The 21,705-nt window shown below is 39.7% G+C and overlaps 1 protein-coding gene across 1 annotated transcript; it reads left to right on the forward strand.

Moving 5' to 3' along the window:
* The first annotated feature begins 4,908 nt into the window (after positions 1 to 4,908).
* Positions 4,909 to 18,759, forward strand: SAXO5 (stabilizer of axonemal microtubules 5). Its single transcript, XM_087964161.1, has 5 exons — positions 4,909 to 5,443; positions 6,186 to 6,289; positions 14,429 to 14,680; positions 16,862 to 17,002; positions 18,577 to 18,759. Exons 1-5 carry the CDS (start codon positions 4,909 to 4,911, stop codon positions 18,757 to 18,759), a joined length of 1,215 nt encoding a protein of 404 aa, XP_087820287.1.
* The last annotated feature ends 2,946 nt before the right edge of the window (positions 18,760 to 21,705 follow it).

Genomic DNA, 21,705 nt, shown 5'->3' on the forward strand with positions numbered 1-21,705 from the left:
TGAAAGGTAGTTCTTCAGGGTCTTTGGCAAATGAATAGTATCCCTGTGTCCAGATTTGTGTTCTGATGTAAGTTTTTTTACTACTTTGGTGTAAAAAGCACAATGTCATTCATAAACTCAACACCTAGATTGTGCTCACAGAAATAAATTGTGTAACTCATTACTTTATTGAATAAACAACGATTAGGTGGCTTTGCAAACAGAATTACGGAAAGTCATAAATCAGTTTTTTAACACTCTGTACTGATTCAGCTCCCAGAATTCTTTAGTTAGATTGCAACATTTGGAGAATTCTGAAAATTGTAATCCCAGAGAAGATAAAACTAAACTTTCACAACAGTTCTAAACTTAAAAGAATCCCCTAATCCAGAGTTTGGTATTGCAGAGTTTGTAACTCAGCAAATAATATCCTTATTTTGAATGACTGTTTGTAGAATTCTGTATACAGTAATTTTCATCTTATTTCTAATCTGTCAATTGAGTTTTAAAAAACCAAATCTCCCCTCCTGCTACAGATAGTGCTTGACTTACAACTACAACTGAGCCCAAAATTTCCGTTGCTAAGCAAGACAGTTGTTAACTGAGTTTTGCCCCATTTTACAACCTTTCATGCCACAGTTATTAAGTGAATCACAGCTGTTGTTAAGTTAGTAACATGGTTGTTAAGTGAATCTGGCTTTCCCATTGACTTTGTCAGAAGATCGCAAAAGGTGATCATATGACCCAGGGGTGGGATTCAAAATTTTTAACAACCGGTTCTGTGGGCATGGCTTAGTTGGTGGGCGTGGCTGGGTGGTCATGTGACTGGGTGGACATGGCTTGGTGTTCATGTTATTGGCTGGGTGTGGCCACCTCAATATAACTCACATCGAGGCACACATCTCCTCTCCTGGTCTCTGATGACTGTGGGGATGCTGCAACAGTCATAAGTGTGAAAAATGGTCATAAGCCACTTTTTTCAATGCCATTGTAACTTTGAATGGTCACTCCACACAAGCAAAGTATCAGCAAAGGAGGGGGGAAAAACTCCAGAGAAGTTCCTGAGACAGGAAGTCTAATCCTGCCAAGAATGTAATAAGGGTTAACGGAGAGGCAGTTTCTGTAAGCAACACCAGAATGTTTCCTTCTTGCCTTCCTTACAGGATTAGGCTTGTAATTTCTTCTAACAACCGGTTCTTTGAACTGCTTAGAATGTTAACAACCTGTTCTAGCGAATAGGAGCGAACTGGTAGAATCCCACCCCTGATATGACCCCGGAATATTACAACTGTCATAAATATGAAACAGTTGCCAAGCATCCAATTTTGATCACGTGACCATGGAGATGCTGCAACAGTCATAAGTGTGAAAAATGTTTGTAAGTCACTTTTTTCAGTGCTGTTGTAACTTGGAATAATCACTAAATGAATGATTGTAAGTCAAGAACTACCTGCACATAGATGTTTCACTAAAGCTGATTCTCATAAATTGTACAGGAAATAAATAAATAAGCATTTAATAGATGTAAACATTCTGGAAACAACCTAGGGAGAACACACCCTATAATTCACTGAGAAATGACCAGGTGACCTATAAAACATAATTTTGGCAAAAGTCTACTCCCCTTTTCTCTCCCTCCCTCCCTCCCTCATACCCACACCTACAGACGACCACCACCATGCTAGACTTTAGCAGTTTGGGCAGCATTTCTCAACCATGCCAACTTTATGATGTGTGGATTTCAACTCCCAGAATTCCCCAGCCAGCTAAGGGAATTCTAGGAGTTGAAGTCTACACATAAAGTTGCCAAGGTTGAGAAACACCAGTCTAGGCAATGGAATGTTTTTTTATTTATTTATTTGATTTGCCAATTGTTTACAAGATAATAAGTATAAGTGTATACATAGTTGTGAATACATGAAATGGGTACATATAAGAAAAATAAAAGAAGAATAAGAGAAACAATAGGACAGGGACGGTAGGCACGTTGGTGCGCTTATGCACGCCCCTACAGACCTCTTAGGAAAGGGGTGAGGTCAATAGTAGACAGTCTAAGGTTAAAGTTTTTGGGGTTTGGGGAAGAAACTACAGAGTCGGGTAGAGTATTCCAGACATTGACCACTCTATTGCTGAAGTCGTATTTCCTGCAATCAAGTTTGGTGCGGTTAACTTTGAGTTTGTATCTATTGTGTGCTCTTGTGTTGTTATGGTTGAAGCTGAAGTATTCATTGACAGGTAGGACATTGCAATGTATGGTTTTATATACCATGCTTAAATCAGACCGAAGGCGGCGTAATTCAAGGTTTTCTAGTTCTAGAATTTCAAGTCTGGTGGCATAAGGTATTCTACAACGAGTAGAGGAGTGGAGAACTCTTCTTGTGAAATATTTCTGGACTTTCTCAATTGTGCTAATATCAGATACGTAATGTGGGTTCCAGACTGATAAGCTGTATTCGAGTATTGGTCTAGCAAATGTTTTGTATGCTCTAGTTAGTAGTGTGATATTACCAGAGAAAAAGCTACGTAGGATTAGGTTAACAACTCTTAATGCCTTTTTGGCTATGTAGTTGCAGTGGGCTCTAGCACTTATATCATTAGAGGTGAGTATTCCAAGGTCCTTTACAGAGCTTGGGTCATCAACAAGATCTTGACTATTCAGCTTGTATTTTATTTTCTGATTTTTTTTGCCAATATGTAAGACAGAGCATTTATTTGTTGAGATTTGAAGTTGCCATTTGTTTGACCATTCAGATACATAGTCAAGATCTTTTTGTAGGGTAGCAGTATTGTCTGTGGTATTGAACAGCTTTACATCATCAGCGAAAAGAACGCAATTGCTCTTAATATGATCACAGAGGTCATTTATGTAGAGTATGAAGAGAGTTGGTCCTAGAACACTGCCTTGGGGGACACCACTATTGACAGGTACAGAATTTGATAGGACGCTCCCAATTTTGACCATTTGTTGTCTGTTTGCCAGGAATGCTTCTATCCAGTTATTCAGTTGTCCAGAGATACCATAGGATTTTATTTTTAGGAGTAGTTTGTCATGTACCACTGAATCAAAGGCTTTACAGAAGTCTATGTAGATTGCGTCTATTGCTTTGCCCTGGTCGAGTTGTGTCGTCCATATGTTTTTGCAGTGTAAGAGTTGCAGATTACAGGATAGTTTTTTCTGAAACCAAATTGTTTATTGGAGAGTAGGTTGTTTGTCTCTAAGTGGAGGATGATGAATTGGTTAATAATTGATTCCATGACTTTACAGGTGACGCAGCATAAGGAGATTGGTCTGTAATTTTCAACTAGGCTTGGGTCTCCCTTTTTGAAGATGGGGATGACTGTGGCTTGTGACCATAGGTTAGGCAAGGAGCTGGTCCTGAAAGATTTTTCAAAGATTATGCTTAGAGGTTTGGCTATGGCAGTGGATAGCTTTTTTAAGAAGTAGGCACATATTCCATCAGGTCCAATAGATAGAGATGGTTTTAGATTGCGTAGTGCTTTTTCAACATTGTCTTCTGTAAAATCGATATGTATTAGATCATTGTTGTTATCTGTGAATACGGCTAGGAAATACTGGGCATGATCCATTGCTGTTTACAAATACTGAGCTGAAGAATGTGTTAAAGATGTTGGCTTTAGTGGTGTCGTCGTTGCAGTCTTTACCATCAGGTCCTATCAAGGGTGGGATAGACCTTGAGTCTTTTAGTTTGTTGTTTACAAAATTGTAAAAAGCACGGGTGGAATTGGTGCTTAGAAGGTTTTCCTCTTGTTTAATGTGATAATTGATGCATTCGGTCTTTATCTGGTGGCATAAATTTTTGTATCGGCTTTTGAAATTGGCAACGTGACCAGATTTGTTTTTCCGCCAGAGTGATCTCTTTTTGGATTGAAGTTTCCTTATTGTTATGGGTAATCTGCTTTTTGTTTTGTTTTGGGAGTTGTTGTTGGTACATATAGTTTGATGACTCTTTTGACTTCAAGTAAAAATATGTTGTAATGGTCTTCAACAGTATTGCATCCAGTGAATAGAGATTGCCAATCAAGGGATGAGAGATCGTTGTCTATAAGATCATAGTTGCCTTTTTTGAAGTTACAATTGATAAAATGTCCATCTTGATTGAAATATGGGTTACAGTATTAGTGGCAAGCTACATTGTGACCTCAAACCTAATCTGTAGCAGATGAAATGGAGAGCCGATTGCAATGATAAAACAGGCTTGTTTCCAAAACAGGATCACAAGGCTGCTTGTTGATTTAGCAAAACAAAAATCAGAGTGGATCCTGGGTCTCACAATGAGTCTGGTTACAGGAGAGTGGTAACTCCCATCAGGCCTCCCTCTAACCCAGCACAGCTTGGGACCTGCATCATTGGCTCCCCCTCTTCTCCAGTCCCACACAAGGCTGTTGTTTGTCTGAATCATGAGTTGTGGTGTTGTTTATTTTATTCTTAGGGGCCTGGCAGTCCTGAGCGTCCATCCTGGTGGTTCATGGGCTGTCAGAGAGAGCCCTCTAGTGACCATTTGACTCTCCACTCACCAGAGGGGGTAACCATGAGAAACTTCACCAAGTTGGGATTAATTCTCTCTCCTGTGATGCCATAATTCATAAAGCTGTGTTCCATTCTGGAATGTCAGAACTCATCAGAAAACAAAGGCATATTTGATTGACTCAACCAGCATACGAGAGATTACAAATATTGAATTCGTAGTTCCTTATTGCCCTTTAAACCACACACACATTTCTGGAAGAAGGCTATTTTTCTTCTACACATCCCCTTTTTGAAGAGATATGTATAACTTTTACTTACCTCAGCAAAAATCCAGAAGTGACAGGCATTCTAGATCTGTGCCTCCTTGCTTCTAGTTTTATCTTTCCTCCTGTGCACTTGGCTAATCTTCTCCCAGTTGCTACCTAACCGCAGATTATACAATGCCCTCTACTTCCTCCCAAAAAATCCAAGGTCCTCTGGCCTCTGAATCTTTCCTGAGGGCTTCCCATTTCAAGGTGGGCTTTGACCAGAGGCCTGAGGGTAGCACAGTAATCTCCCCTTATCGTATAGACTATCCTCCTAGATGGGGCACCTACCAGCGACAACCCATTCTGCCTCCCAAATGTGCTGATGTCCTAAACCAAGAAATGGGCGATTCCTGGGACACTCGCTCAGAATCATGCCTGTCATATCCAAGCTGGCCTTTGGATGTCAAATCTGCTATTTATCCACCTATATCCAACTTCCAAATGCATGCAGATCCCCGCCACAGCATCCTCACTTCTATCACCCGAGAAAGCTATTCTTATCCTCCTAGCCTCCCGCATACCACTCCCAACCGTGTAGACAAGTGGGACGACAGTTTTCCCAGTGGGGACAAAGAGAAGGAACCCCTGCCAGAGACCCTTTACCAGCAGTCCTACCCAGCCTACGAAGGGGTGGTACCTGTAGTCAAGGCTCCAAACCTACACTTGGGTACGTTTGCCAAACCTACAGCAAGCCCAAACCTTGTAAACAGCGGCTCACCAAGGCAGTTTATGTCTGTGAAGACATATCCCAATGGTGATGTTTGCCTAGAATGGCACCTGGACAGTCTTTGGGCATTGCTTTTAATTTTCTAAATACTTAAGAGTGTTTCCACATCTCTGCAGTGGGCCTAGACTGAATCTTTTGACCAGGGCTATCAGCCAAGTGCCACTGATCATATGCAGAATGCATAAAATAGGTAAAATGGGCAGGCAAAGTTCAACCTCTGAGCTGTAGCATCTCTTTGGCATGCAGGAGATCTTAGGTTCTGCAATTAAAATATTCTCAGCCAAGTTTGGAAGAGCTGCTGCCAAGCAAAATAAACAATATTAAGCTAGATGGAGCAGCGATGTGCAAAAAACAGTGCTGGAGTTCAATCTCTGTTAAAATTGGCAGAAGCTTCCCTCTTCCAGACAGATTGTGAAGCTATTGTGGGTGGGTTGGTTGTACGGTTGGATGGTTGAATGGCTGGAACAATTTTGGCATGTGGTAGGTGACTCAACCACATTTGAAGAAGACTTCACTTGCTGAAGTATAATTTATATCTCTCACACATGAACATTCATACATGGATCTGTTGCCTATATCTTTCTGATCTGGCAAAGGGGGAGTGGAATAAAAGCCTGATTAGATAGCTATTCTGATTGATCCACCATGATGGATTTTCCGATCTTTTTTTTTTTTTTGGCAGGAGGTGGTTTAACCTTGAAAGGTGATGGTCATAACTATTTCAACACTTCTTATCAATCACAGTTCACAGGTGAATGGGCACCTCCAATCAAGACCTGCAATGAGGTAAGTGTGTCTCGGGTTACTTGGCCTCTGACCTGTATTTCCTAGCTACCAATTTAGGCTTAGCTAAGGGAGGGGATGTACAAAGTATTCATTCTCACATCAGGAGGAGGAGAAAAATGCAGCTAAATTAGACACATCTGCTCCACGAATAATCAAACAGGGAACTCAGCCAAAAAAAAATTGAGGGAAAGATGGTCTCATTATGTAGTAGAGCAAGGATCTTCAAACTTGGCAAGTTTAAGACTTGTGGACTTTAACTCCCAGAATTCCTGAGCTAACATGACTGGAGGAGGAATTCTGGGAATTGAAGTCCACAAGAAAGCTGTCAAGTTTGAAAACCCCTGTAGCAGAGGGAAGAAGAATTAGCTGTAACAGATCCTGAGAGGTATAGATGAACAAGCTGGCCTACAGGGGTGGAGTGGTGGGAGACTTCCATTAAACCAAAATTGGATGAGATTGCATTTTTAATATAAAAAAAATTAATGACAACAATTTTCACCTGAGCACTGGTAGAAAATCAATAAGAGCTGAAAATGTTCTGGATTAACTGTTTCTAAGGAAAGATGGAGGGAAATTTTTGATCCCCCAACTGTGGATATAATACAACTAGATCTTTATAGAAAATTAATATAAGAAAGATGGAGACATGCCCAGCCTTCAATGGCAGATGAGAAATGACTATAATACTCTGTTATCAGGATAGATTAAAACTTGGAGGGCTTTTTAACTTCAAAAAGACAATAGAGAGCTAGAAAAACATGCAAGGGATAGACATTGTGGATAGGGGCATGGTTTTCTCCCTTTATCACTATATTGAGTTCCTTGGACAGCGAGATAGGTGGCATACCAATGTAATAATAAACAAATAAATAAAAAAGAGCATTGGCAGCAAAAAGCCCTCGATTACACAGCATAAATTAAAGTATGGGATTTATTGTGGTCAACCACTACTACTATTTTAAGAAGGAACAAACATACATTCATTTAAAAAACAGGACTATCACTGACTCCTGGTTGTATCAGTTATATTTGATAGTTGAGGACATGCATTGAAAGGACAAATTTAATGTTTCAGCTTTGGCCAATAGCAGGGGGAAAATCAGGAATTTCTCCCAGGAAAGGATCGTTCAGAAGCTACTTTTACAGCAGCAGCAGCAGAAGAAGGAAAGTCCCACCACTTCAAAGATATATTTTTTCCTGACAGTCAAGCACATCAGTTTAATCCATTGGTTATACTATATAGCTATTATACTACCGTATATAGCTGCTAACAGTATAGATATTCAAAAACCTCCACAGCTGGCCTTCAAAATCTAAGATGCTATAGGGACAGCATAGGGAGACCATTTCTACCCATGAAGATACAAGTCAGCTAACATGGCTAATAGCTACTGGCAGATTCATCCCAACATAAGGAAAACCTTGGTGAATATCTAGTGGGCCATCTAATTGAGCCCTGGTGGACCAGCTAATTGAGCATTCCTCTTCTGACAGTGATTAACTGAACATTTCTAGGGAAACATGGAAGCAATAATGCAGCGTTAATCAGAGGTAGACTATTTCTAAGATGAGAAATGCCACCCACATCACAGCCATTGGTGGATTCACTCCACACAATTGTGCCTACCATTTGAAAAACACCTTTTGCTAATAGCACCACAATACAAGATGGAAAGACATTACTTGCAGCATTGGATCACTTCACGCATTTTCCTATTTCAGGATGTGGTATCTATAGTCTTTGGTGACCCTCGACACCTCCAAGCAGTGAGTGAGCAGAAGCATGCATATACTGTCCAGAAACCTGAAGGCCAACGGTAAGCAATGTAACACTTGCCCCAGAAAAGGATGGCTGGAATGGAGAAGGCTATAGGCTGTTGTGTGTCATGCTACTATAATACATTTCAAACCTCCTAGAGTTACAAACTCCTTTCTACATTAAGCAATCTTCTAAGGAACGTACCTGGATGTCCCTTGGTTATCCTCATGATTTTGTTTCAATTGCTTAAAATGTTTACAGATAGTCCTTGACTTATGACTACAATTGAGTCCAAAATTTCTGTTGCTACTTGAGACAGATGTTACATGAGTTTTGCCCCATTTTTTTTACTATTTTGGCCACATTTGTTAAGTGAATCACTGCAGTTGTTAGGTTAATAACACAGTTGTTAAGTGAATCTGGCTTCCCCATTGTCTTTGCTGGTCAGAAGGTCACAAAAGTTGATTTATGCAACCGTCATAAATATGATTCAGTTGCCAAGCACCTGAAATTTGATCAGGTGACCGTAGGGATGCTGCAATGGTCATAAGTCTGAAAAATGGTCATAAGTCACTTTTTTCAGTTCATTATAACTTTGAACAGTCCCTATACAAACTGTTGTAAGTCGAGGACTATCTATGTAATTTATCTTTCTGATACTAGATTTCCAAGATGCCATGCAACAAGGCTTATCAGTGTGACCCTAAATTATATTATGACCCTCTTAATGCTGCTACCTGTCCTCTCTGATTTTAAAAAAAGTTCATTTGAAAAATTAGAAAGTAAAATTATTTTTTATTCCAGTTTGACTATTGGGGATTAACATGGATGTAATGAATCAATTTGCTTAAACAATATGGAAGTGATTTACAATATCATTGCCTTTTTCTGGTGTGTGGGGGGTATGTGTGCACATATCTACGATATATCTAGCCTAAAGTCTAAGATCTATCCATTTTGGCCTATAGCCTTTGGCTTCCCAGATATTTACTGTAGTCTGGTTACTATAGTCTCCTAGCTTAGCCAAGTCAGCTACATGGTGCCACCTACTGGTAATTAAATCATCATTATCACATCATCATTATGATCATCATCATCATCACCTCTGTTTTTAAAGAGCCTAGCATCTCCTGAGATTTGACCTTTCTAAATTTATACAATTAAAAGACTTTGCTGTAATTGTTGACTAAGATTATACCAACTGTCCCCAATCCTCCAATCTGCATTGCGACTGCATTATGTAAAATTCCCTGCCAGCAAAGTTAACTGGAACTGTTGTTCTTAATTTGTTAAAGCCTGTTTTATATAGAAACAAGGTTAAGGATTTAACAAAGTCTGGTTTTCTAATTAGTTCCTTTTGGAAAATAATGTATAGTATATATTTGGAGAATGCTATTGAGGTTACAGTTGAAGTAATTTGTACTGTATGTGTACATTTTGTCATGGTGTCATTATGATAGATTGAGGGGGAACAGTTTTCTGTAGAGAGATTCATCCCTTATTCTAGTATTTCTCAACCATGGCAACTTTAAGATGTGAGGACTTCAGATCCCAGAATTCCTCGGCCAACAATAACATCTTAAAGTTGCCACGGTGGAGAAACACTTCTCTATTCAATGCTTAATAGCCATTTCTGACACTCTAGCTTTGCGTAAGCTTTGTCTATCTTGCGATTTGATGTCTGCACTGGGTTTTTATTATTTCAAGTTTTGTGCACCATCTTGAATTTTCTTTGATTTGCAGCCTTAGAAATCTAATAAGGTATTAAGTTCATTATTTTTAATCACTAATAATTCAAGTTTTCTCCAACAGCTATGACCCACATATTGCCTCAGCGGTGGTGCACCATTCAAATATTCATCCTGGAGATGGGCAGCACAGGTTTTCTACCATCATGTCTGAATCATACTTATGGAACCAACCTGGTATGGTGAGAGGGAGGGAACCAAGATTAAAACAACCCAGGCAGTGCCTCCAGCTCAGTTAAATATTCAATTTGGTTAACCCTGGCACAATACATATATTAGAGATCTAAATTTAGCAGAACCCCTGTAATAGTGAAATATAGGTAGTCCTCAACTTATGGCCACAACTGAGCCCAAAATCTCTGTCGCTAAGCAACAGACAGTTGTTAAGTGAGCGCCCTTTCTTGTCACAATTATGAAGTGAATCATTGCAGTTGTTAAGTCAGTAACAGTTGAATCTAGCTTGGTTTTGCTTGTCAGAAGGTCACAAATGATAATCATGTGACCACAGGGGAGTGCAACCGTCATAATTATGAGTCATTTATCAAGCGTCTAAATTTTGATCACGTGACCCTAGAGTTGTTGCAATGGTCGTAAGTGTGAAAATGGTCATTAGTCATTTTTTTCAGTGCTGTTATAACTTTGAACAGTCACTAAATGAGCTGTTGTAAGTCAAGAACTACCTGTAATACTGAATAGCACAATGTACCATTACACACACAGAGATACAAACTATGTGTGTGTATGTGCGTACATGTGGGTAGGTGGATGGATGACATAATCTTGAATGTAAAGTATGGTCTTCGCCCAGCTGTTAATGAATGCTAAAGGAACATTATGTCATTTGAAAGAAATGACATTTGAAAGAAAAGGAACATTAGATGTACGGTAATTGAAATCATACGTAAGAAATTATCTGCATCTGATGAAGGGATGGCAACTCGTGAAAGCTTTTTCTTTTTCCTTTTGTTCTGACCCAAACCTTGTTCCAAGGAAACAAACACGAAACAGAGGTAACAGCAAAACCTTTTAATGATTCTTTACAAATACCATTCCTTCACGGTTAAAAGGCTGTTTCAAACTAATTGTCTCTGATAAGAACGAAGGTTGTGCAAAGCTGCCAAGAATACTAGAAATATTACTAAGAATACTAAGAAATATTACTAAGTTACTAAGAAATATTTCAAACACAAAGAGACTTCAAACACCAACCAAGATACTCCGAACATCCACAAGGCTTGAGTGCAAAAACTTCTTTGCTTCCTGCAAAGAACTCCGGTTTCTCAGCTGGCTTTTATCTCTTAAGAGAGGGGCCACTACCTTGCAGCCTTACTCCTGAATCGCCCGTGCTGCTGCAGCTGCTCTTTCCTTTGAGCATCCCTGTGTGCACGCGCTTTGGGCACAGGCTCCTTGGGGACCTCTTCATCACTGCTGCCAGCCTCCACAATCTCCAAAGGCAGCATTCCACTCCCTGATGGTCCTGATGGTCCCTTCACCACATGCAGACCCCCTCATCTGAGTCCTTGCTCTCCGAGACCTCAGCCGTCTGCACCTGCTGCCAGTGAACCACAACACCTTTGTACAAATAGTGCTTGACTTATGATTACAATTGGGACCAGAATTTCCACTGCTAAGTGAGGCAGTTGTTGGGAATGATATCCAATTTTATTACCTTTTTCCTGTAGTCATCCAGCAAATCATACAGTTGTTATATGAATCCAGCTTCCCCCACTGACTTTTCTTATCGGAAACCAGCTGGGAAGGTCACAAATAATGATCACATGACCCTGGGAGGCTGCATTCATCATAACTACTTGCTGGTTGACAAGTGCCTGAATCTGATCGCGTGAGGATGCTATGATGGTTGTAAGTGCGATGATCGGTCCTAACATTTTTCAGCACCATCATAACTTTGAATGGTTGCTAAATGAGTTGAGAACCACCTGTAAGTTAAAAAACAACAACAGTGCTACTAGATTTTTATAGATTTCTTAATATACACATAAGTATAGACATATCTTAACTTCTGTCTAAAGAGCATCTTGAAAAGAAGGAAGAACAAGAGAGAAAGGAAGACAGAAAGTTCCTCATTTCACTAAGATGAGATCATTTCACTCATTTCCCTAAGATGAGACAAGAACTTTCCCAAAACCTCTCTGTCATCACTTGTGCCAGTCGTCAAAACAGGCTCATAAGGTCAAAGACCTTATATTCTCCATAAAGGAGAATATTTGTAGTTCAGAGTACTGTCTGAGCTTGCATCGTGCCACTATACAAGAAAACAACCAAGCTCATAGAGCACCAGGGATCCCTCAATTAATTCCATTTTCAACAGTGCATTTTTTCACAGGGCAAAAGAGAGGAATTTGTACTCTCCATGCTCAGAGATATTATTCTTAATTCAAAACTTCTAGGGGAGTATGGGGAACTTCTAGCCCATATTTTGAATCTACCCTTGGAGGCCTCCTCCTCCTCTTCCTTTGATCTCACTCCTTGTACCTGAGTGATTGTTACCTGAAGCCACGTGCTCAGAGGAGGGTGCTTCTGTATGAAGAAAGGAGCTGTCCTCTAAAGATGTAAGCTTCTTCCTGCTCCACTGCTCATTATTTCAATGGCCCCTTGTGCATTAGAAATGGACTGCTCGAGCCATGCTCCCCCTAGTCAATTCCCCATTTCTCTACTTTCTTTGTGATATTATTTAGTCTTTTTTAAATCTGGGCACCCAGAGGAAATGGGCAAGAGATGGTTGTGAAAGAAATACAGATAGTCCTCGACTTACGACCACAATTCAACCAGAATTCCCATTGCTAAGTAAAGCGATTCAGTGAGCTGCACCCAATTTTTCAACTTTTCTTTGGCACACGTGTTGAACAAATCGCTGCAGTTGTTAAGTGAATCATGCAGTTGTTAAGCGAAGAAGATAGCAAATGGCGATCACTTGACCCCAAATGGCAAATGACAATCACATGCTGCAACTGTGGTACACACATGGCAAGTGTCTGAATTTTGATCCTGTGCCTGTGAGGATGCTGCTTAACAACTTTTTCTTGCTTAGCAATGGAAATTTGGGGCTCTATTGTGGTCGTACATTGAGGACTACCTATACCACATTTTTCGTCCACATAAAAGGATGTGCATGAATGGGGTCAGGGGTCAAAACGTCGGGATGGTGATCACAACATGTGATCAAAATCCTGCAGGTAAAATAGCTTGACTTTTTGACTCCCCCTCTCTGTGTACATGCCTGAGTGAGGTATGGGATGGGTCCATCTGAAAAGATGTGTGTAGAAGAGGTGAGATGGGAATCAACAAAATTTGGACCCTGGCCTGCTCACCATTTACATTTTTTACTTCTCTTCTCGGGCACTAAAAACCCCAGGATTGAATCACAGTTCTGATTAAGTCTCCCTCTGTTTCTTTATCTTTGTGATTTTTCCAGACCCTCCATCCTATTCTAACTGCAAAAAGAATGAGTCGTTTATTCTCCTAGGAGATCACAATGAGAAGAGAAGATGCACCAGTATAACCAACAACCAATTTTACTACAAAGAGGTAATACCCAGCTCTTCTTCTCATTGCTAAGAACTTAGCCCTCTAGCTGTGGATTTCAACGATGCATGGACTTCAACTCCCAGAATTCCCCAGCCAGCCATGTTGTCTGAGGAATTCTAGTAATTGAGGTCCACACAATTTCAAATTGCCAAGGTTGAAAAACACTGCTCTAGCTATTTCCTTTTTATAATTTTATATTTTTATATTTTATTTTATAATTTTATATTTCTAGGTTATTTCCTATCCTCAGCTGCTGTCAAGGAAAAGAGATGTATAACAGTTAAGAGCCTAAAGAAAGTCATCTGGGTCAGACTTAAAAGCTATCTAAACAGTAAATCATATAGCAATGAGATTCACATTTTTACTATGATATCTGCAATGTTAAGAAAACGGAGAGAAGAAAATAGTTTTGTTAATGTGCTTTTAAATTCAGGATTATTGAATGAAGGTGAATGGGGAGAGATTTAGGACACTTAAATAGATGATTGATAGATGATTGATAGATAGATAGATAGATAGATAGATAGAGAATTCTTTTTTGGCCAAGTGTGATTGGACACACAAGGAATTTGTCTTGGTGTAAATGCTCTCAGTGTACATAAAAGAAAAGATACATTCATCAAGAGTCCAGAATCATCAGGTACCACACTTAATGATAGTCATAGGGTACAATAAGCAATCAAATCATACTAGGAAACAGTCAATATAAATTGTAAGGATACAAGCGACAAAGTTACAGTCATACAGTCACAAGTGGGAGGGGATGGGTGATAAGGAGTGATGAGAAGATTAACAGTAATAGTAGTGCAGACTTTGTAAATAGTTGAACAGTGTTGAGGGAATTACTTGTTTAGCAGAGTGATGGCTTTCGGGGGGAAACTGTCCTTGTGTCTAGTTGTTCTGGTGTGCAGTGCTCTATAGCGTCATTTTGAGGGAAGGAGTTGAAACAGTTGATGTCCGGGATGTGAGGGGTCTGTTAATATTTTCACAGCCCTCTTTTTGACTCGTGCAGTATACAGGTCCTCCATGGAAGGCAGGTTGGTAGTAAAAACATAAAAGTATTCATGTCTTCTCTCTATTAAGCCAAATGCTAAGGACTTCGCGACCCAGTCACGGACTCGGCCACTAACAAAGCTGTGCTTGGGAGATAAACAGTTGCCATTGTTTCAAAGTATCCATCATTCTGACTATCAGCCACCTCCTGAAAAACACAAAATGGATTCCAAAAACAAAAGTTCAACTGATAGCCACATTTTCATCAAGTATGAAGGTACAATCCTATTTTTTTTCAGGTTCAAGAGCCAAGTCTTACAGGGGGTTCTCATTCACACACAGGTAGTCCACAACTTACAACCATTCGTTTAATGGCAGAAGTTACAACAGCAAAAAAAAAAAAAGTGACTTATGATCGTTTTTCACAATTACGACCATTGCAGCATCCCCATTGGCGAAGTGATCAAAATTCTGATGCTTGGCAACTGGTTCATATTTATGACGGTCGCAGTGTCCCGGGGTCAGGTGATCACCTTTTGCAACCATCTGACAAGCAAAGACAATGGGGAAGCTAGATTCATTTAACAATTGTGTTACTAACTTAACAATTGTGTTACTAACTGCAGTGATGCACTTAACAATTGTGGCAAGAAAGGTCATAAACTGGGGAAAAAACTCACTTAACAACTGTCTTGCTTAGCAACACAAATTTGGGGTTCAATTGTAAGAGGAGGACTACCTGCATACAGTACATAGAAATCGCCAGCAAAGAAATTGGTTGCCAGACTTCCCTTTGAAAAAAATGAGATGGCACCACATTTAGTTCTACAGTTATGAAATGATGAAGTTGCAAAGTTGTCTTCCAGTACGTGACAGGCTGCCATAGACAAGAGGAAACTGACTTATTTTCTAAAACAATAGAGGGCAGGACAAGAAGTCAGGGTGGAAGCTTGTTAAAAAGAAATCTAACCTAGAAATAAGGAGATATTTTCTGACCATGAGAACAATGAATCAGTGGAATAGCTTGACTGGGATGGTATAAGGCCTCCTGCCTTGAACAGTGGTTGGACTAGAAGACCTCTAAGGTCCTTTCCAGCCCTATGATTCTATGCTCTAAAGTACCTCCTGTATCATCAAATCCACTTTCACCAGCCCTCCAATATCAAGAGCTCTGCCAAAAGAATGTTTATTAGATAGAATAAAATTATATTGTTCATTCTCACCTCTGACCAAAGATGCCACTGGAGATATCACATTGAAATAAACAGATAATAGCAATAGCACTTAGATTTATATACTGCTTCATAGCGCTTTTACAGCTTCTCTAAGGGGCTTACAAAGTCAGCATATTGCCCCCAATGATCTGCATCCTCATTTTACAGACCTCGGAAAGATGGAAGGCTGAGTCAACCTTGAGCTGGTGAGACTGAAACTGCCGAACTGCTGGCAGCCAGCAGTCGTCAAAAGTAGCCTGCAGTACTCCATTCTAACCAACGCGCCACCATGGCTCATAATCCTATGAAAAACAAATATTCTTTGGGGGTGGAAACATTAACAGGAAAATATATGCCTCTAATATTTCCATATGAAAAAGATAAAGGTGATGTTTATCATGAAAACATAACAAGGTATCTTTATGTATAGTTGTGGTTTGGAATTATTGTAGGAGAAGAATTCGTGAGAGTCCCCCAGTTAGTATGCTTACATAATTCATTTAATCAGGTCAATTACAAGCCTAGTGACTGAATTCACTCAACAGATTTAAGTTCAGCTATTTTTAACCAATATTTTTTGTGGCTTCATGTGTTCCTTAGTTGCTTGGCCAATGAACTGTAAGTCAGTTTATGTGTGTGAACACTAACAGTTTGTTGGGAGAGGAGATAATTTTCACCCCTTTTTTTGTTCCATTCAAGACGCATCTTGGCGTAACTCTCATTTAATCTTTGTGACTTTTTGTAGGAGGGAAAGCAATGTTTGATTCTTAAATATTCTGTTTTTCAAGCGACTGAACAGCCACTTGTCGGGAATGGTATAGAACAGTGATGGCGAACCTTTTCAGCACCGAGTGCCCAAACCGGAATGTGCATGCATGTGTGCATGTTGAGCGCTAGAAACCTGAAGACCAGCTGGCGGTGCACACGTGCCTGTTTTTTAGTCATTAGGGGGGCATTTTCAGGCTGTTTTTTGGGTCATTTTCAGCTGTTTTCTGAGCCGTTTTCAGGCCCTTTTGGGGGGCATTTTCAGGCTGGTTTTTTTGGGCCAGTATCAGGTTGTTTTTTGGCCCAAAATGGCCTGAAAAAGGCCCCCAAATGGTCTGGTTTTGGCTATTTTTTCCCGGTGCTCCAGCACCTGCAAAGACCAGTTGGCTGGTGCTCATGTGTGTGCCATAAACCAGAAGAGCAGCTGGCGATGGCGTGCGTGTCCACAGAGAGGGCTCCGTGTGCCACCTCTGGCACGCGTGCCATAGGTTTGCCATCACGAGTATAGAGTCTCCTGTTTGACCAGGGGGTTGGACTACAAGACCTCCAAAGCCCCTTCCAACTCTGTTATTCTGTTTTTCATTCAGGGCCTGGAGTGCCCACCTTCAGGACCACTACAACTCAAGACATGCTTGTTCCGCACCAAGGGAAGAAGTATCAGCTGACAGAAGAAGAACTGCAAAGGGTTAGGAAGATTCTTGTTGTCTTGAATGCCCTACAGAAGCATGTGATATCTCTCCCACACATTTTGGCATTGTCAGCAGGGCCATTTCAGATGAAAAAAAAAAAAGTCCTTTCTCATTGATGCTGTACTTCCTCTAAGTATTACTGGTGAAAAAAGATAAAGTCTCCTTCAAATCACACATTATATCTGATGATTCAATTACATACACATCAGTGTAGTTTTTTTAGCAATAGTACAGAAGGGTGTTGTTGTTGTTGTTGTTTTAAAAAAAACTTCCTAATGTACTCTACTGTTCTGGAATTATTGCAAGACCTCTAACCAAATACTAACCAGGTTGGATGGTGCCTAGCTTTTTGAGACCAACTAGAATTGGCTAACTACTCTCGTTTATGTGATAGCAACTGGTCTATCAGCAGGGGTCCCCCAACTTGGCAACTTTAAGATTTGTGGACTTCAACTCCCAAAATTCCTCAGCCAGCCATTGAAGAATCCTGGGAGTTGAAGTCCACAAGTCTTAAAAGTTCCTGTTTGCAGACCCCTCTTCTACAGGACAATAGATCTCCTGACATCATCTTTCGTAGCATCCTTTTCCACTCTCCATCTTTTCAACCTGTATCTCAGTCTCCAAATTCAAAAGTAGCCAACTTTTATTTCCCTGCCTCCCTTCCTTTCTTTTGCTAGTTCTGTTGGATATTTCAGAGAGAGTGATCAGGAGCTCACTTTTAAGCAAGCATTCCTATTGAAGAAATATTAATTGGCTATTAACCTAGGCCCAAACTACCCAAAGAACACTCTCCTTTCCTATTAACCAACTTGGCGGGGAGAGTATTTTAATCTAACCTGTTTTGCTACTTGGATGTCTTCTCAGTTCACGTAGCTGTTTCATTTGGTAGGCTTCTAATTTTATTTTATTTAGAAAAGTTATATGGCCGCCCACTCACTCTTATTGATTCTGTGTGGCTTACAAAAAAAATTGGACTCATTTATGCATTCATGTTCCAGCCCATTGACTCCAACTCTGCTATGGAGTCAAGATTGGGAGGGTTTGGGGGGCTGAGCTGTAAAGCACTATGGTCTCATCTTGTGGAGCTTAGGAGGAACACCTTTCCTGGAACTGAGTCTGCCTCTGAAATCCACATGGCCCAAACTCTGTTGGGCATTCCAAAAGCTATGAAAACTTTGTTTTTTCAGCAGCCCTGGGGTAGGCTGTGGTGAATCACCTTCTTAATAGTTTATTTTGATGGTTTAATCCTTTTGAGTTGAATATCCTCCCCAGTAAGTGGTAAAGTTACCTTTTAATCCCAGAATGTAAATCGCCTAGAGAGTTATCTTGGTGATTGAGATAGTACAGCATATAGATAAGTAAATAAATAAATAAATTTGTACCTGTTTTCAGAATCATTGTATTGTTCATAATTATTGTACTAATTTCTCACAGGATCTTACAATTTCTAAATTGTCCTGCCCATCCTGTATGCTGCAAATATCACAAGGAGGGCTGGATTTGAGTGACCAATGACAATAAAACCACATTGTAAAAGATTTATTCTTTGACCTTCTTTCTTCTTTTCCAGGTTAAATATTCCCATTTGGTCCACCCATGGAAGGGGAAACGTTGGTTCAGCACTGAACAAAGAGATGCCTACACAGACAAGTACAGTGGACCAATCACACTCGCGACGGCAGACTTCCAAGGAAGTAATGTTCCCCTTGGCACAATGGTCAAGTATCAACCCAGAAAGAAGTTTGGTTCTTGAAAAATGTCTCTTTAACTGAGATGTTTGGATGAATAAATCAGATGCCTGTTGGTTGGCTGCTGAAAAATATCCATGTGGTTTGGAGGCCATCAAGGCCATCCTTCAGTCCCATAAACCTTCACAATCTTGGCTTCATGGTAGAATTGGTTTCACAGATTGTTGATGTCCTAATATATGTTATTCTCATCCAACATTAAGTGATTTCTATCTCTCTCCTTACTGACAATGGTCACAGTGTTTCTCAGCCTTGGCAGCTTGAAGATGGTTGAATTTCAGGCCCCAGCCCCCGGAATTCCCCAGCTAGCCATGCTGGCTGAAAAATTCTGAGAGTTGAAGTCTACCCACCTTAAAGTGGCCAAGATTGAGAAATAATGCCTCTAGCATATACATAGCTAGACCATAGCAGAAACAACAAAGACAACATTGTTGGCTTAATTACTAATGAGAACCTTTATTTTTTTAAAAAAAGTTTTGATCTCTTCAGAATTTCTGAGAGTTTATTTTATTTTATTATTTTATTTAAAATATTTATGCAGCTTTCCATCTTTATAACTGCTGTGGGTAGCTTCCAATGAAAAATTAAAAAGTATGTAAAGTCCTATGAAAGCTCTAAACTGATGAAAACATTAAAACCAACAAAAGCCTGGCATCAAATCCCTTCTGATGTGCGATGATCTAGTCTTCACCCAACACTTGAGGGAAAAGACTGGTCTTCAATGCTTTGTGGAAGGCTAAAAAGGTGGAGGCTGACTGAACCTCCGAGGAAAGACTGCTCTGTAAGGCAAGGACTGCCACAGAAAAGGGCCACTTCCTAGCTCCCATCAGATGACAATATTTGGAGGAAGGGACCAGGAGCATGCCCCCACCCTATTTGACTTGGTAGGACAGATGGCTGTTCTTAGAGAAAGGTATTCCCACAGATAGCCAGTTGGCAACTCTTCATCCAAGGATCTTTCCCTGGATATCCCAAAGGTTTTTTTTCAAAAAGGCGATTGCACTTTCTTGATTTTTCTTAGATATTTCAGTCCTTATCCATGAAGCCTTGCTGAACTCTTGTACTGTAGAAGCTTCTGGGGTGAGAAATGAAACATCTTCAAGAAAATCCAAGAAAGTTCAGTTGCCTTTTGGAAAGCACCTTTGGGACAACCATGACCTGGATGACTGAGAATCTCCATAGAAATTTAACACTGGATTTTGTGCTCATTGTCTCAATACCATAGAAAAGGGCCTTACGAATGTCCTCTTAGGTGCAAAATTGACGGCCAGAGTAGCATTTTGCCACATCAGCAATCAGAACAATAATATAATCTTTTTTTCCTCACGATTCTCCTTAATACCATATGACCTGCTGAACAAATACCATATGACCTGCTGAACAAATTAATATTGTTGCATACTTTCTCATTTGCTTTACGCTTTTTTTAATTCAAGAAAACAATGCAACTTCAGAGGTTGCATGCTTTGTATTATTTTATGTCATAGTTGAGTAACTACACTCCTTTTCTCATACATAGTCCTGGCATGATGCATTTGTCTGAATTTAATGGGAATACAGAATAACAGAGTTGGAAGGGATCCTAGAGGTCCTTTAGTCGAACCTCTACTCAACAACCCTCTCAACAAATTGGCTGCAGACACTTGGCAACTTTGCTACCAAAAGCACCAAATGAGATCCAGCCCCATTTATCTAGTAATCTATCTAATGCTGTATTGTCTACTTAGATTGCATAAGTTCTCCAGAAGGATTTTGGTAGCGCCTGTTGTCACTAACCAAGTTTATTCAGAGGTTTCATCAGCTGCAGCTGCCTTAATTAGATGCACTAAGTGGCTCCACTGAAGTAAGATTTGCACTTGGATGAGCTGCTAAATTAGACAAGTGCTGGATTGAATCTAGATTCAGTTGCATCCCAAGCACCTAATCTTAAATTCACAAGTGCAATGATTTGTTTAGGGACACAAAGTTTAAGATGTATAGTCAGCTTTCCAACAGTCAATATCCCTTTTTCTTCTCCGACTCCACTTCAATCCTAATCCTAACTCTTAGGTTTTGAAGGGAATTGTGGTGAGAGAATTCCTGAGAGGTCTTTTTTTCCAATCAGAAAATGAGGACACCCAATAAAATCCTAATTGTGGAGCATTGAGGCTGACCCTTGGGTTCAAGAATTGAATTATGTGATCCCAAACAATACTCTTGAGACACAAACTAGATCCCCACTGTAGTTAGACAATGCTGCCATAAGCATATAATTTCTAAAATAAGTTGTTTCTATTCAATCATTCCTAAAATAAATCTAAGAACAATTATACTAATTCAAAAGCTAGAGATAAAAGTGCAGCAATCAAATCACAAACCATGGGGAACAGAAACTATGGTGTCATGGGATGGGATTCAAATTTAAAACAGGTTTCTTTATACTGTAATACTTACAATAGTTGGTAATTACATTCTTACTTTTTTATTTTGGCAGTCATATAAATAATTTAAATCAGGTGTCTCCAATCCACAGGCTGCATATGGCCCTGGACAACTACCGGGCTCACAAGTTTGTAATCTTTTAAATTATTATGTGATTTATATACATTAACTATATTCTATATTTTATATGTGACCCATGCCAATTCCTCTTCACTCAATGTGGCCCAGGCAACAAAAAGGCTAGATATCTATGCTTTAAATAAATATATACAAATATGCATATATACTTTGTGGAGTTGGTGATATATAAATCTTCCAAATAAGTAAATTTGCAATTTTCCAAATAGAAACATGCACACACATGCAAATTCAAATGAATGCACATGAACACACTATGTGTAAAAGTAGGCATATCCTTCCATATTCAATTAATATTTATCTGCTCTACTTTTCCAAATAAAACCCAATGATCAATAATTAAACATCCAAAACAACTTAAAAGTTAGATAAATTAAGTAAATATGACTGTC

Source organism: Notechis scutatus, chromosome 1, assembly GCF_049901735.1.
Source record: "Notechis scutatus isolate UNSWTSFEM ecotype Mainland chromosome 1, rNotScu1.2, whole genome shotgun sequence".
In the NCBI taxonomy this organism is placed as follows: Eukaryota; Metazoa; Chordata; class Lepidosauria; order Squamata; family Elapidae; genus Notechis; species Notechis scutatus.

What these genes read in the sequence shown, in the direction of transcription:
- SAXO5 (XM_087964161.1), top strand. Translation starts at nt 4,909, where the DNA reads ATGCCCTCTACTTCCTCCCAAAAAATCCAAGGTCCTCTGGCCTCTGAA. An exon ending in CAATCAAGACCTGCAATGAG is followed by an intron (nt 6,290 to 14,428) that starts GTAAGTGTGTCT and finishes CTCTCTATTAAG; the next exon opens with CCAAATGCTAAGGACTTCGC. An exon ending in GGGTTCTCATTCACACACAG is followed by an intron (nt 14,681 to 16,861) that starts GTAGTCCACAAC and finishes GGACTACAAGAC; the next exon opens with CTCCAAAGCCCCTTCCAACT.